Here is a 16755-nt window from a genome sequence, read left to right as displayed (position 1 = left end):
ATGCTCTCAGCTTATAGCTTGTTCACAATGTGATATATAGTTTGACGTGGGACCCCGCAATCACACTGAGGGGAGGATACTATGCTCCATTTATATAACGGATCCTGGCAGATGCCGTGTGAAGTGCAAATCCTATTCAGGATTGTCCATTGCTGGCATGGTAGTTTCAAAGCTTGGCAGCTTTTTTGTGGAGTCATTTATATGTCTTCCTGTGTTCAGACTTTCAGGAACCCATTTAGCTTTCTATTGGGAATCAGTGTTAAATGTCTATGGAGATTCTTGGTCATCCAGGCCATGGTTGTCCCAAAGATGCTTTTGAGAGGCAACTGGACTTTCTGGTTTTTCTTTGAAGACATTTCATTTCTCATCCCAAGAAGCTTCTTCAGAGCTGAAGAAGCTTCTTGGATGAGAAGCAAAACATCTTCAAAGAAAAACCAGAAAGTCCAGTTGCTTCTCAAAAAAGCATCTTTGGGACAATCAGTGTTAAAGTGGTTGAGTAAATGTTGTAGAAGTGCCAGTGGGGCTTCCTGGATTTGAGTCTTCCTGCTGATAAATGAGGAAGATCAGCACGTACCAGTAGGAGTGAGTTGTTAATAATTTTTCTGTATTCTCTCACAAGTGCATCTTGCCTTGTAAAGCCGGCAGTGCTATATGGCTCAGAACAGGAAGGCAGCAAGTTAGAAGGTTTTAATACATGCACTTCTAATCCTCATGGTGTCTTTGAGTCTGGCGTCCAACTTACTAGTGTGGCAGCTGTTAAACCATAAAGGGGCACAGTATTCTGCCGTGGAGTAGACCAGCCGTAGGAATAATGACCTGAGAGTGGCAGCTGAAGCTCCCCATTTAGTTCTTCATAATTTCTGAAGTATATTATTCCTAGTATTGATTTTTGCCAGATGCGTCATGTGCTGGCCCTGCCCCCACATGGTTTAGCAAAGGGGGGAGAGGTTCCAATATGTCACGTGATGACACCCCTTCTCCAGATGTATATTAAAGGAGAGTATCTGGTTCAATGTTATTCCAAGAGTCTTTGGATATCAGTTACAGGGGAATATGCTGCTGTCTAAGTAGATTTTCGGGCTTTATATGCTAATTTGTTAAGGAGGAAGCAGATAGTTACTGTTTTGCTGTGCTAGGAGTAAGTCTCCAGTCAGTGAATAATTTTCCCAAAATCTTAAGATCTTTGGACAGGAGGCTATCTACCAGCTCCGTGTGTTTTTCTTGTACTGCAATAGGCAAATAATCAGCATATCCAAATTTGTGTTCCCCTTGTCACCGGCATATTTGATATATATAAATTAAACAGTATAGGTACCATTACAGAGCCTTGTGGGAGACTATTGCTTAATCTTACCTTACTTACATTTCCCCCCATTATTATCTGAAAGAACCTATCACTCAGATGTTATTAATTAGTTTATAGAGACTTTTCCAAGGCATAATATGGCACACTTAGTATAATAACCCATTATACAGGCATATATTATACATATGCCACACAATTAGTTCTTCAAAGTGGTATGGTTTTTAGGCCTCAATGAAGTCCTGCTTCAATATAGCTTGTTAGACTTAGCACCTTAGCACCAGCTGTGATCCACACAGCTCTGGTTTTGTTGGAAACCAGCTTGTTCCATGGGCAGATGTTCATCTGTTTTAGGACTATCCTGTTTAGTTTTTCCAGGAGTTTGTAACAGAAGCTCAAAAGAACAATTGGGCGGTAGCTTACAACTCTTTCTTGTGGTTTCTCGTGTGATATTATTTTGGTTTTTTTTAACTCAGCTGGCAGGCTTGAAAACTACATCTGAAAGGCATTTATCAATCCAATTCCATATGCGCCTCCTGATATTATTAGGAATTCTGGATAAATGCCATCAAAGCCTGGTGGTTTACTATGTTTCAGGCTATCAATGGCAGTTTCAATTTCTTTTATAGAGAATGGACAAGAGTCACTTAGAATGTGTTCGGTCCAACCGCAGAAAAGCTGAAAGTGCTTTCTTGATGAGAGTGGAGTGTCCTTTCACCTTTGCTGCTTTGGAGAGAGATATGACTTGAGGCATTACACTGGGTATTTGTGTTGCAGGTTCTCTAGTTCCACTCAGTTTCCTTAATAGGCTCCAAGCTTTCCTGCTGGATTTGCTGAAATTTAGTTTTGTGTGTTGTTTCCACATCTTACATTGAGTTGCATCCAAGTTGTGTAAGAGATCATTAGGGATCTCCAGATCACTGTTCTGTAGGAAGGTCTGATTCCTTTAGTTTCTTCATTCCATCCTGGGATTTACTGTCCTCTGAATCCTCGAGTTATATGTCTTTTTGTCAGAAAAAGCATAGGAAATTTGAGGATCAAAAGGAAAAACAATCTTGGCATTTTCAGAAGTTATTTCTTCCTCCCCTCCTCCAATTCTCTCTGTTTCTGTGTTTCCTGTGCCCAGGCATGAGCTGTTGGAAGAAGCTTGTCGACAAGGGTTGCCTTTTGCTGCCTGGGATGGACCTACTGTTGTCTCATGGCTGGAGGTAAACTGCATGGCTGAAAAGTCAGGTTCTGGGAAGATGGTTACTTGCATCACAGTCACACTAACTCTGTACCATGAGCAAATTACAGAAACTCCTTTTGTGTAGCATAATATATAAATGAGGTTCCCTGATCTCATTATTCAAAATAAGCCAAGAATTCAAAGCCAAGTCAAATCTTGATTTTTAGCTGTGGTTTAATAGCAGGGAGGCCATTAGAACCCGCTAGTTTATATGACATGTTCAATGATGCATCTCAGATTGGTTTAGCTGTGTCCCCTGGCACAAGCCATATAGGACCAGTTGTGCTTTCCATTAAAAAAAATTCCTTTAGAATTTGTTTTAACATCATGCGTGAATCAGCAATTTTTATTGCAAAAAATCTAAAACTGCACCTTGTGTCAACATAGAATCTTCCCATTGTTTGTAAAGTAACAAGGGAGAAAAGCTCGCATAGAATTGGACTGGATTGAAATTCAATTCTGCCTTCCTCTTCTTTCTATCCATCAAAGCAGTCTGTATTTTTTCATGCTTCCACATGAGCCTAAAAATGTTAATGGCTGCTTTAATAGAGTAGAGGGTTTTTTTCTGCTGCAGTTTTTTTCAAATACTTTTTGAAGCAGCCATGAGTTTCAGAGAAAAAGATTGTTTTTTTATTACATGCATTATCTCATCATGATTAAAAATTGCATGGAACATGGAACTGTGAACTTCTTCCCACCCCAGCAGAGGCAGTGAACATTAAATCCCACCTGTTAACAATGGATTAAAGGGCAACATTTACTCATCCAAGAACCAACAATTGCACTGAAATTCCACTAGGGCCAAATGAGACCCATGGGTTAGGGATTGATTTCCTTATTTACTTAACTTCTCTTCCCATTTACTCTGGCAGCTGTGGGTGGGCATGCCAGCCTGGTATGTGGCTGCTTGCCGTGCCAACGTCAAGAGTGGTGCCATTATGGCCAACCTGTCTGACACAGAAATCCAGCGAGAAATTGGCATCAGTAATCCTTTGCACCGGCTTAAGTTGCGTCTTGCCATTCAGGAGATGGTTTCCTTGACCAGTCCCTCAGCTCCTGCTACTTCACGTACAGTAAGTGATGGGCTCTTTATACACTGCCCTTTGTTGGGCCTTCTCTTGACTAGCAGGGAATCTGACAGCTTTCTGCTTTCTCTACATGTTAAGATTCACAACTGCTTCCTTCCTCTCCTCTTTTTTCCCCCCTTTTACTATTCTTGCTAGTCTACTGGAAATGTGTGGATGACACATGAAGAGATGGAATCTCTCACAGCCACAACAAAGCCAGTAAGTGTTATTGCTATGAGTCCTGTCCCTTTCCCCTTGGGCTCCATGTTGTGGCTGTTTCCAGGATCTTATATTGCAGATTCCTCTGTGTGATTCTATATGTATGCATGATTAGAAGATTAGATGGCACTATCTTTGTGTGCATCTTGTCAGTAGTTTTCCTATCAAAGTTTATAGTTTCCTTCCTATTATTGATTTGGCAGAAATCCATGCTTAGGGACAATGCATGGTGAAAGCATTCAAGTTTCCTTTTATATTTGGAAGGACTAGTAATAAACATTAATTCAATGTAGGCCAGCCTTTTCTGACTAGTGCCCTATCTTGAACTAATCCAATGTTTTTCAATCTCAGCAACTTTAAGATCTGTGAACTTCAATTTCATGCTGGCTGGGGAATTCTGGGAATTGAAGTTCACATATTTTAAAGTTGCTAAGGTTGAGAAACACTGAGCTAATCTATCATTCTGTGTCCCCATGGGAATTCCTTAAAAACTGCAGTGGGACTGTGGGATCTGCACGGTTGCCAAATTTAAAAACAAACAACCTATCATTGAGTAAAACCATTTGAAGTGATGCGCTTGGTCTATTACCTGAAAACAAGAATGGCAACATAAATAATTTATAGAATAGAGTAGAGTAGTCACTCTTTTCTTGAGCTCATGTGATTGGCTCCTTTAATCCTAATTTCCTTGGGGACTCTGCAAATGCTTCTGTTTGGAGACTGGATCTCCAGATGCAGCAAAATGAATCAATGGAGATGATTATACTGGTTCACATTGTAGGAGACCTTTTTATTGGAAGAGAGTAGGAAAAAACAGTGTAGCCCAATTCTTTCCCTGTGATGCTAGTTTTTTTCTTAAGACTCTAATTTTTTTTTGCATGACAATAGTTGGGTTCATTGGTTAATGTAATGGGATCCATACCCCTCACCCATCTCTTTTAATTGCATGTGTAGATATATTTAAGACCAATTAAATTCCCTACCACAATGGAGACATTTACATTAGCTTTTAGCTACTATAATGTGTGTTTGTGAAAAAAAGTACATCTCAAGATTGCCTTAATGATTCCTTTCTACTTTCCTTCTTGCTTTCTATTTAATCACTATACAGGAGACAAAGGAAATCAGCTGGGAGCAGGTATGGGCGGGATTCACATGCTGACTCTCTTAATTTGCGTGTGTTTCTATGTATTTATTTCCTTTTATGATGGAGAGCAGGGCTTATGCTAAAAGCACTTGTACTTCATTAAGTGAATGGATAATATAATCAAAATGTTATATGTAGCTAAACGAATAAAAGTGAAGGGAAAATAAATGTATCAAAAACATGCTTCTTACAAATTGGTCTTAAATCAGTGCTGAAATTCATAACTTAAATTCAGTAGAATTCTTTTAGCTCTAATAGGTGTATTTGTTGTGTTGGTTATTTGAAGAAATGCTATATAAATATTTAAATAGAATTATTTACTCAGGCACATCCAGTGGTGATATCCATTTTTTTTACTACCGGTTCTGTGGGCGTGGCTTGATGGGCGTGGTGTGGCTTTGTGGGCATGGCAGGGGAAGGATACTGCAAAATCCCCATTCCCTTCTCACTCTAGGAGAAGGATATTGCAAAATCTCCATTCTCACCCCACTCCAGGAGGAAGGATATTGCAAAATTCCCATTCCCTTCCAACTCCTGTGGGAAGGATATTGCAAAATCTCCATTTCCACCCCACTCTGGGGCCAGCCAGAGGTAGTATTTGCTGGTTCTCCGAACTACTCAAAATTTCCGCTACCAGTTCTCCAAACTACTTAAGATTTCCACTACCAGTTGTCCAAAACCTGTCAGAACCTGCTGGATTTCCCCCCGGGCGCATCTGATATTTCATTACAGTAATCAGAGATTGTGGCAATGTTGGATGAGAAAAACAATTATATGAATCTTTTTGATTCCCTCCCTTTTTTTTGTCCTGTTTTCCACTTATTATGGTTATCTATCCCCTGCTTCTCTATCTTCTCATGGCCAGCTGTGATTAGGTGAGGAAGAATCTTTTGTCTGAGGACAGCTGCATAAATTAACTAGAAGAAGTTTTCTTGTTCTATAAATAAGTGAAGAGAAAAAGGATGTCTTGAAACCTCTCATGTGCTGGTTGGAAAAAAATATTATTCACTGGCTATACCTTAAGTTTTGAATACCTATAATTTAAGAAGGTTTTGAAGAAACTATAACTGATTCAGAGAAGGGAAGGGAAGATAAGCAATAAAAAAACTGGAAATTAAATCTTGCTAAGAGAGATTAGAGAAATATAATAACATCCTTCAAGTAGCTAAAGGACTGCTACATAGAAGATGGCTAAGATCTATTCTCTGTTGTGTAAAGATATAGAATAGTGGTTTTAAATTAGAAGGAGGGGATCTGTCTGAATGTAAGGAAAAGATCCTAGCAAGAAAAGCAGTTCAACCATAGAAACCGATTATTTAGGGATGTGATGATTTCTCTTCACTGGATAGATATATGCAGGCTGATTGATGCTCTTTTTGATGCTTTTAGTTTGTATTCCTCTTCTGAGTAAAGGGTTGGATTCACTGGTCTTCTGTTATTATAGCCTTCACAGTAGAGGTGGGTTTCAGCAGGTTCTGACCAGTTCTGCAGAACCAGTAGCGGAAATTTTGAGTAGTTTGGAGAACTGACTGGCTCTGCCCCCATCTATTCTCTGCCTCCTGAGTCCCAGCTTATCAGGAGGAAATGGGGATTTTACAGTATCCTTCCCCTGTCACGCCCACCAAGCCACACCCACAGAACCGGTAGTAAAAAAAATTTGAAACCCACCACTGCTTCGCAGCTTGTGACCCCATCTAGAGGCAACTGCTTCCCAGAGTAAGATTTCAGACTAAGAATAAATGTTAGAGCTTCATGAAAAAGAGTTTCATATCATATCCCAGATTAGATAATTATTCAATACTGGATCCTGACTGGAAACTTGTTCTCTCAAATAAGCTGCTTTTTTCTGCTTTTATTTAAAATTCCTGTTAGCAAAGCACACAACATTTTTTATGCTACTGTTCTGTGACTCTGTTGGGATTTTACATAATAAATTGGGTATTCTTAATATTTTTAAATTTTTAAATCTAAATTTTAATAATCAGCCTTTAAAATTTGCTCTTTTTAAATGTTGTTTTAAATTGTATATATTTTGTTTTTATTCTGGCTGTACATCGCCCTGAGTCCTTCGGGAGAAGGGCGGTATAAAAATTTAATAAAATAAATAAATAAATAAATAAATAAATAAATAAATAAATAAATAAATAAATAAATAATAAAACATAATTTTAACTGTGATTTGTTAGATAAACAACAATTCCTGAATTTTCTCAATGTAATAAACTAGGATAGTTTCCAAGCCCCAATGACTAGGTTCACATGGCACAAAACTGAGCAACATTTGATAGAGCACAGTATCTGAAGCCTGCCGCTGAGTCAGATCTACAGTCCATTTGCATCAATACCATCTGGATTGCAGACAGCAGCAACATTTTAGGATTTCTTATATCCACAGTAAAGGGTACCGAATTTAAAAATAATCCTCCAATTCCCCAAGTATATTTTAAAAGAAGCATTTATCAGGCAACAGCCAACAGCTAAATTGTTATGTTGATGAAATGGAATAATTTTAACTCAGCATCTGGAATACAAAAACAACAAGAAAAAAACTTGTTTTTGGAAGGTATATTGCATTTGGAATGCCATCAAGAAAAGATTTTATGATGGACAACTTCTAATAAGAGAAAACAGTCTTCCCAGTTATATTCCTTAATTCTCATAACAGGGAGAAAGAATTGGCAGGGAGAAAGAATCTAGAAAAGGCTGCCTTAATGTGAAAATGTCTACAGCAAGACAGAAAACACAGGCAAGTTCACACTGTAAAGGAAGAGAGCCATAAACATACACCAACTCCAAAGTCTTTTCCATTTTATTCTCATAACAGTCCTATGAGACATTGACTTGCCCCAAGTTCGCAGAAAGCTATTTCGCTAATATCAGATTAGTTACTGAAATTATCTGAAGCAAACATTGCAAATTAAAGGATATGGATTTATAGGAGATGCTCAACTATTGCAAGAGCAAGAAAATAGAAAAAACTACAGTACAGATCTTCAGTATATGGAAGGAAAGAGATCACACATTTTATCACTCAGATGTTTTGTTAACCCAGAATGTTTTACCAGGTCAGATGTATTTAAATAGCACACTAAACTTGGTTATTGTACACTTTAGCCTGTTCCTTGGTGGTTTATACCTTGTGAATCCCCAAAAAATAGGCTAATTTGGTGATTAGGTAATTATGCAAACATCGTCCTTCAGAGTGTCTCTTATCTGCTTTTTCAGATTCTGGCATATGGAGATATGAACCATGAGTGGGTGGGAAATGATTGGCTGCCCAGCCTGGGCTTGCCTCAGTACCGCAGTTACTTCATGGAGTCTCTAGTTGATGCCCGGATGTTGGATCACCTCAACAAGAAGGAACTACGGGGCCAGCTCAAGATGGTGGACAGTTTCCATAGGTGAGAAAAGCAAATAGTTTGGGCCTTCCATGTGAAGGAATAGATTCATGTTACTGACATAACTTACAGCACTGTGTTTGTGAGTCATGCATCCATATATGTGTGTGCAAAGTCTGTAATTTCAACCAAATATAACATGTATTAATGTTCATCCACTTACAAAAGATTCTGGAATTGCAGTTTTATGTGGATATTAAGATTAAGGCTGGGAGAAGTTGCCTTGAATATCACCTGCTCTTCTTAGCCATATAAAGGAACACTTAGAACTGAAATCTTCAAGGAAAAGCTTGGTACGAACAACATGGGAACTGAAAATTTACCAGGACACCCTCGGTTACTTAACTTGGATCCATCATCATCATTCTGTTGGGCAGCTGCTGCAATCCTGTTTTTTTTTAGCAACATCATTTTCAATGGTGCAGTTAAGAAATGTACAGTAGAAATAAAGATCTTACCAGGAACATTCTTTAGATAGAAATATTATATATATATATATATATAATTGATTGCTTCAGAATACGGTATGTCAACTTGCTCTATTTTGTGGTCTTTCTGTTCAGTGGAGGCCTGAATTTTGTCCCAAAGTCTGCTACACTTCCAATCAATGCTGGAACTGAGGGAGAGCATTTCGATTTCTACCAGGTGCTCAAAGAAGTGTCTGCTGAATGTGGAGTTCTCATCAAAATGTGCAGAGTGGCATTGCAATGCAAGCTCCACCTCTTATATACATGTGTGCAATATCACAGTGCATGTACAGAAGGGGTAGAGTTTGCGTCGCAATGTTGCAACACACGTTTCATCATTTGACTCCCTTCCCCCAACAAGTCGATGCCTCTTTTTAGGAAATTGAATGGGAAATCCAACTCCATGATCAAGCTACCCAACATTAATTACTACTACTGCTGCAACTCCACCAGCCCTTGTGAACTTAGTAAATGATCCAGAGTGAGCTATTTGCCATTTCTCTGGTGTAACTTATGATATATCTTCCAAGGGTGAGCCTTCATTATGGAATCATGTGCCTGAAACGTCTTAACTATGACCGAAAGGAACTGGAAAGAAGACGAGAGGAGAGTCAGAACCAAAACAAAGGTAGATATAGATGAGAAAAGACAAGAGCAAAGGTTGCCATTGAGCAGCATCTATAAATCTGAATTGGGGAAAGTATATAAGGGATGGCAATGAAATTACTGGGTGGATCATAGGAATGAATTTGGTGCTAAGCTTGTCTTTTCCCTTCCCCTCCCCATCCTTTTCTAGACGTGATGGTGTGGTCCAACGAGCGTGTCATGTGCTGGGTGCAAATGATTGGGCTGAAAGAGTTTGCCAACAACTTAGTTGAAAGCGGGGTGCACGGAGCCCTTCTGGCCCTGGACGACACCTTTGATTGCAACGACTTGGCCCTGCTGCTGCAGATCCCAACCCAAAACACACAGGTCAGGAGTAAGCATAGGGAAGCTGGATAGCGGAGGGGGGTGGGAAGAGAATCAAGCAGTCATGACTGTGCCTAATGCTTCCGTGAGAAGAAGGGAATCTAGAACCTTTTTCAGTGTAGCAATAATATTCTAGGTTTTAATGCTTTTAGTATGAGAAGTAGGCCTCTATGATCTCAGTCATAAACTCAAAATCCCCTAATTTTTTCTTTCTGAATTCTTGATTGACATCTTATGAGATGTTTGTGAATTGGTCAGTTGGGGGAGCATGCAATGGTGAAATTCAAATTTTTTTACTACCAGTTCTGTGGGCGTGGCTTGGTGGGTGTGGCAGGGGAAGGATACTGCAAAATCTCCATTCCCACCCAATTCCAGGGGAAGGATACTGCAAAATCTCCACCCCACTCTGGGGCCAGCCAGCGGTGGCATTTGCCAGTTCTCCAAACTACTCAAAATTTCTTCTACTGGTTCTCCAGATCCCATCAGAAACTGCTGGATTTCACCCCGAGATCATGTACACATTTCCAATTTTTGTTCATTATTCAATTGCTTTGATTTTTATTTAATTGGAATTGCCTGGGAACCATGGTCACTATGTTGCCAATGCATAGTTCTAAACCGCATCACACTGTCCTAGCAATTGCACTCCAAGGCCCTTTTTCTCCATTCCTTAATATTTTTGGAGAAAGGAAAAAGGTGGAGGGCTGGAGGGAACACTGTGCTTTACAACAAAGGAATCGAAACAACAAAGGAATTGAAAAGAAGACTAAAATAATCTACTTTTTTAAAAAAACTCCTAGGCCCGGCAAATTTTAGAAAAAGAATTTGGGAACCTCATCACCATGGGAACAGACCGGCGACTGGATGAGGTGAGTTCTCCTTTCACCAGAGTCTCTAACCTTGAGAGACATCCTCACGCTTTGCTGTTCGCCCATATTGTTGCACCTTTATCTCTAGGATAGTGCCAAGACCTTCAGTCGTTCCCCATCTTGGCGGAAGATGTTCCGGGAGAAAGACCTCCGTGGTGTCAGCCCTGACTCAGCTGAGATGTTGCCGGCCAATTTCCGCACAGCCTCCGTGGCCTCCATTACCTCACCCGGGGTGCAACTTCGTAAGATGCAGCCAGAGGGTATATAGGCACAACTCTTAGGCTATCTAGGCCTGCGTTCTGAACCGGAGCACACAATGGGGGGTTGGGTGTGGGAATCATATTTCTTTAACTTCCATTTATTTATCAAAATATTCTTTATCCAATACAAGAATAAAATCTCCTTAATGTCAAGCTTAGTGGTCACATTTATATGATTTTCCTAATAATTATATAGAAATAGTTTGTTTCCTTTTTCTCCCAGGAATTTTTCAACTTTTCAATCTAGTTTACAGTTCTGGAATTCTCTGGAAGTCATCCCTCCAAATATTGAACTGGCCTGGCCCCTGCTTAGCTTTCAAATCCAGACAATGACAGTTAAGTGCTGCCATCTGGTGAAGCTGCTTATAAAAAAAAATAAAAGAATAAAACATAAAATTAGAAGCTTCCTGCTGTCAGGAAAGCATGTTATTCCCCCCCCCCTTTCCCCAAGTTAATAAAGAATAGAATGTTCTCTTTTTCTGGAACTTATTCCTTTTTAATTGAGATTATAAAATACAAATGAAAATAAAATTAATAGGAAAATGAAGAATGAGAAGATAAGGAAAGGAAAAGAATAGTCTCAAATTTTTAACTTAACAAGAAAGCCTTTTCTATAACAACAGTTTAATCAGCAAAATCCAAAGTGAAGATTTTATTTTTTTCTGTCTCAACCACCAAGTCCAGAACCAGTTTCCTGATAGAAACAAACTGAATATATTCTTTTCTCTTATTAAAACACTCAATTTTGTCACCTCTTCTAGCTCCATCACATTTTCCATCCATTCCTCTATCGTGGGAGTTGATGTATCCTTCAATTACTATGCATAAAGAATTCTCGTGATCAGGAAAAAAAGTTCAGCTATACATATTTCTTTCTCATTATCATAGCAAATTAATCTGGGGGATGGGAAATTTGTGATTCTATGTACTACCACACACAACAGCCTTCATTAGTGTAGCCATTGGTGACGGATGCTGGGAATTCTCATTCAGTAACAAAAGTCTGCAGATTCTTCAATTTTGTTGCATATCCTTGTGAAAAAGGCATTTGTTATCTGTACTGCATTATACTGTCAAGACCACTGTCTTTGACAAGAACTATTGTGAGACTCTTGTAGCATAAAACAGTTATGATAAAGTGAACAACTTTTTAGTTGTTGAAAGAAGCAGTTCATCTTCCTGGAGAGTCTACCAATCCCAGTTGCTTGAACAATGATACCAAATGAGTGGAGCTGCTTTTTTCTCTTACATTTACAGAAAGGAGCCAATGTTTAAAAAGCAGCGTTAGTCCTTATATTTCAATATTTGTGTATTTCCTAATACAGAACAATGAAAAGGATGACACTTGTCAACAATAATGTCCAGGCTGAGGACCACAAGGTGTGAGGGTGCATGTTATCTATGGGTTAGGAAGAAAAAACATGTAGGCTGTTCCTTTGGCCCACACATGGGCCAAGGCATTAAAAGTTCAGGACACCTTTGGTCAAGAAGTATTTTTTAAAGCTGTGGTGGATATATTTATGAATATTCTTCCTCTCCTTTTTTTTCTCCTCAGGGAACTCATTAGGTAGCCAACGGACAGACAGTATGTCAGTGAGAACGTATTCCTGTTAATGCCAAGATGGAGGAGGTAGGCTACTGCTTAATAGGACATAGGACACCCTACATACAATGCAAAATACATCCATATCGTGTGACTATGTCCAAAGGATGGATTAGCATAGTTTGAATTCTGATCTTTCTGTTTTATTTAAAAACAAAACAGTTGAACAACATATAAATAAAACAACCTAGAAGGAATCTAGCCAAAAAGGTTTCGGTAGAATGTTTCTCAGTGAGAAAATACAATAAACAGAACCTAATATGTATCATTGTTATTGGGATTCTGTTATGAATCATTTTTTTCAAATAAAGAACACACCCTCAAAATGAAGAAAAACTTGTTTGTTTATACTGGGAACAATCCACATTTAAGTTAGGCAATAATCCATTGGATCTAGCCCACTTTTGATGACTACATGAAGATATCTGTGTTGCTTTCTTGACATCAATATGATCATGTTTATTGTTGCTGTGTTCTGGGATTTTTAATCTGATCTAATCTATATCTCTAGGATTTCCTGATTTCCTGCCATGCATTTATTATTGTTGTTGTTGTTGTTATTATTATTATTAATATTTTATTTGCAGTTTTCCTTTAATAACCAACATATTTTGTGGACAGTGTAATGACTGGGTCAATAGATTTTTTACACAGTGCTAACAGTAATAATACAATTACATATATATAGTTTTTATCTTCCAACTTCTAACCTTAATATGCTCATTATAATTGTAATATATTCTTTTATCTATATATAAAAAAGCCAAAACCACTCACGCATTAATCATGAAATCTCCAGAACTATAAAGCCTACAAACTTGAAATTTGCCACATATGTTCCTCTTGGCTTCTAGGTGCTCACTAAGAAAGGATTTTTCAAAATGACCATCAGAGCATTTCCTATATTATTAAAAACACACTCTGATGCTAAGAAGTTCTACTCCCCTTCTCCACTTGAAAAGAAATCTGTTCCAAATGCAAAACTCAAGCAGAGGAGTTTCACTTTTAGTTTTACTTTCACAGCAGGAACCAGCTTTAATACAGAACACTTGAACTAAGCCACGGCCAGGCTCCTTCCTGTCTCCTCCTTGCTCACACAGCAAATACTGTTTCACTTTCCAAACAGCCTTCTGATGCTAAGGAGTTCTATTCCCCCTCCCCACCTGAAAAGAAAACTGTTCCGCACTCTGATGCTAAGGAATTCTACTCCCCCTCCCCACCTCAAAAGAAATCTGTTCCAAATGCAAAACACAAGCAGAGGAGAGGAGTTTCACTTTCATTTTTACTTTCACAGCAGCAAGCAGCTTTACTACAGAACAGTTGAGCTAAGCCAAGCCCAGCCTCCTTCCTGTCTCCTTGCTCACACAGCAAATACTATGTGAGTTTCCAAACACCCCTCAACTCTCTCACACACTGACAGGATGCTAGCCAGATGAATACTGATGGATGCTGCGGGCTGGGACATTTTGCTCCCACTCCCCCACTGTTCCAACTGCCAGTTTCAGTATATTAACACACTGATGCTATGGAGTTACATATTCTATATTAAGTTTCAGGCTATAATTTATCAAACCTAAGCACATAGTTTTGTAGTGAAGCCCAGGCGTCCAGATAGTGTATCAATATGTATAATACTATTTTCCCATTTTGTACTTATTTTTCCCCCAACTTGTGGGGGTTCTTCCATATTCACCTCTTTATCTTTAAACAGTACTATTCTCTCTTTATGATACTTTATCACTTTCTCAAAAATATATTTAAACATCAATTACATTTCTCCATGCAATGTGTTTGTTGACCCCTGTTAAGTCACCAATATTTTAATATTTCAAGTATTACTCAAGTTCCACCATATTTCCAATATCTCAGTTTCTATAAACACAAATAAAACCAATTATTAATAAAATTTAATCGGTCCTGGGATTATATCTCTAATTCCCCTGAATTTGTAATCCTTAAAAGTTAAAGATTCCATTATATTTTTTGCACACTGTTCATCATAATAATACATTTAAATAATATATTTAAATATGCCTAATCACAGTCTTCCACCTCCTAACTTTAGTATATTTGTGGTTATAATAAATTCTATTATATATCTATATTTGTGTTACTATTTTCCCAATCATCCTCATAGGATGATTTATCAAATAATGTTAGTGAATCAAATCCAGCTTGGCCCACCAGGTTGCCTCAAATCTTTCAAATCCACCTTTCAATGAACAGTTCAATAAGGTTTTGGTATTTATAGTTAAGTTTGTTTTAAAAATCTTCAAGCAGTTCAGTATATAAATCTCCAAACCTCCAAATTGCCTGCTAAGATAAAGTCAAGGTCAAATAGTCTTCCAGGTGTTGTTTATTTTCTTCCTTTCATCACTTTCATTCAAATTTCCTACGTTGCAGTAATCTTCTTCCCCAATAGATGGCTCCCCTGCTCCAAATTCCAGCATTCAACAGAGTATAAAAGTCAAAACAGCTGACTGTCACCCATTCCGGGGGGTTAAAGATAGAGTTTAGAAAAGCAATTTCTCTCAATAATCACTTTTCACAACATTATTTGACTTTTTCCAGGCTTTCTATGGTTTAAAACATCCCTTAAATATTTCTTTGCATCTGAGTATTTACTCTTTAGTCTTTCTCTTTGATTTTTAGTCTTTAATCCTTCTCCATAAATCCAATCACCACTTTCTTACTATTTGGAGATTATTTTTTATAATTTTTAACTTGGGTTAAATCTTTTGGGTAAAAGTTGGAAGTTATCTTACCCAGTTTCAGTGCTCTGTCCACGCACCGCTCCAGCACAAGATCTTAGTGTCCTGGTTGTCCCAGCTTGTGACAGACCAAAATGGCCGTCCCTGCTGCCATTCGGGAGAGCTTTCTTTGGATCAATGAGGAAATTGCGGTTTCCTTGTGATCAACAAAGCACCTCTCCTTTTTTCACCACCCCTCCAGGGCAGCTTGACCCCGTAGGGTCTCCCGGCAAGCAGTTGCCGGCTGCATTTCATGGAGCCCGGCACAGCTCCGCTATTTTCCAGCCGGCCCCGCCGTGACGTCAACCGGAAGTCCTGCCATCCAATTATTAATCAGGTCTGACTTCTTAGTTTTTTAAAGCTCTACCAAAGTTAATTAGGTACTGCCCCATGCTAATACTATTGCTGTTGGGTAACAGAGACCTTTTCAGTGAGGAATCAACAAATAGAAATAATCTTTTTTTTTTCATTTACTTTTCTAATAATTTTGTAAGTTATTTGCTTCTCAGTCTTCAGGTTTTCATTGCCACCTTCCAGTCTCTGCCAGTCATGAGTAAGAGAATGGTAGTATAGTCAATATTGTACGGCAGTTATGAGTTATGGGATGGTTCAGCTTTAGCTGCTGGGTAGCAATTTGCCATTGTTGATTTTGAATCTTGGCACTGAGAGTCATTGTTGCTATTGAGAAGAGTAGATTGCATTGCCTTCTCACCACTATTTGTTGTATATAATCTTTATTAAAACTTTTAAACAAGAAGATAAAGCTAACAAACTAATGTAAAATAAGGAAAAAAGAAAAACATTAAAGAAGCAAAAAGTACAAAGAAAAAAAATGAAAAATAGAAAAGAAAGAAAAATAATACAACAAAATTTCTTCTGATATTCTTCACAGCATTTATAAGTATAAATATATTTTAACCTCTCTAAATTACATCATATTACTCTTCTTTCTATAATATATTCTATCTAATCATCAATTATGAATCACAGATTTTTATTTTTATGGGGGGAAAGTCCATAAGTAGCCATCAAAAATCTACATCAATAAATGTAGATTTTTTTCTTTAAACAAATCAATTTATCTGTCTCTCAACACCATTTATAATGATGATAACAAACAAGCATACAATTCTAGATGATAAAAGCTGCAGATTAAAAATGAATAATTTTTTTTTATCATAGAGCAAACAATCCCAAAATATTTTTTGTCTTTCTTGACAAATATTGCTAATGTTCCTTTATTTCTGTTTTCCGCTAGGCCAGGAGCCTGTGAATTTCATCTATAGCAATAGGCAGAATAGGCACTTACTGCCTCTGTTTTCACAGTTGCAGGTAGCAACCATTATACTTACTGTATCCCTAAGGATAGGGGTACTTTAACGTCAGTAATACCTCTTGCTATCAGTTGCATACAGCTTCTATCCAAAGCATGGCTGCTAACTGTAGGCCTCAAGGCTGGAAAAAAATTGGTTAGC

General features: G+C 38.1%; 1 protein-coding gene across 18 annotated transcripts in view; it reads left to right on the top strand.

Annotated features, from left to right (window-relative positions):
* PPFIA3 (PTPRF interacting protein alpha 3) overlaps positions 1-16755 on the top strand; it is a 96462-nt gene that overhangs the window by 76004 nt on the left and 3703 nt on the right. For 16 of the 18 annotated variants that reach the window (XM_058180575.1, XM_058180573.1, XM_058180574.1 and 13 more), the window contains 10 exons: positions 2430-2511; positions 3404-3604; positions 3755-3817; positions 4929-4955; positions 8190-8365; positions 9360-9457; positions 9626-9801; positions 10599-10667; positions 10756-10927; positions 12483-12557. In XM_058180575.1, the coding sequence (XP_058036558.1) occupies positions 2430-2511; positions 3404-3604; positions 3755-3817; positions 4929-4955; positions 8190-8365; positions 9360-9457; positions 9626-9801; positions 10599-10667; positions 10756-10927; positions 12483-12541 (1123 nt within the window). In that variant the 3' untranslated portion in view covers positions 12542-12557. Of the gene's footprint in view, positions 1-2429; positions 2512-3403; positions 3605-3754; positions 3818-4928; positions 4956-8189; positions 8366-9359; positions 9458-9625; positions 9802-10598; positions 10668-10755; positions 10928-12482; positions 12558-15482; positions 15618-16755 lie in introns of all 18 variants that reach the window. The other 2 variants (XR_009154862.1, XM_058180585.1) reach the window with 2 other exon arrangements.

The sequence above is a fragment of the Ahaetulla prasina genome, chromosome 4, assembly GCF_028640845.1.
Source record: "Ahaetulla prasina isolate Xishuangbanna chromosome 4, ASM2864084v1, whole genome shotgun sequence".
NCBI lineage: Eukaryota > Metazoa > Chordata > Lepidosauria > Squamata > Colubridae > Ahaetulla > Ahaetulla prasina.
This window is presented reverse-complemented; position numbering and strand designations above follow the sequence as displayed.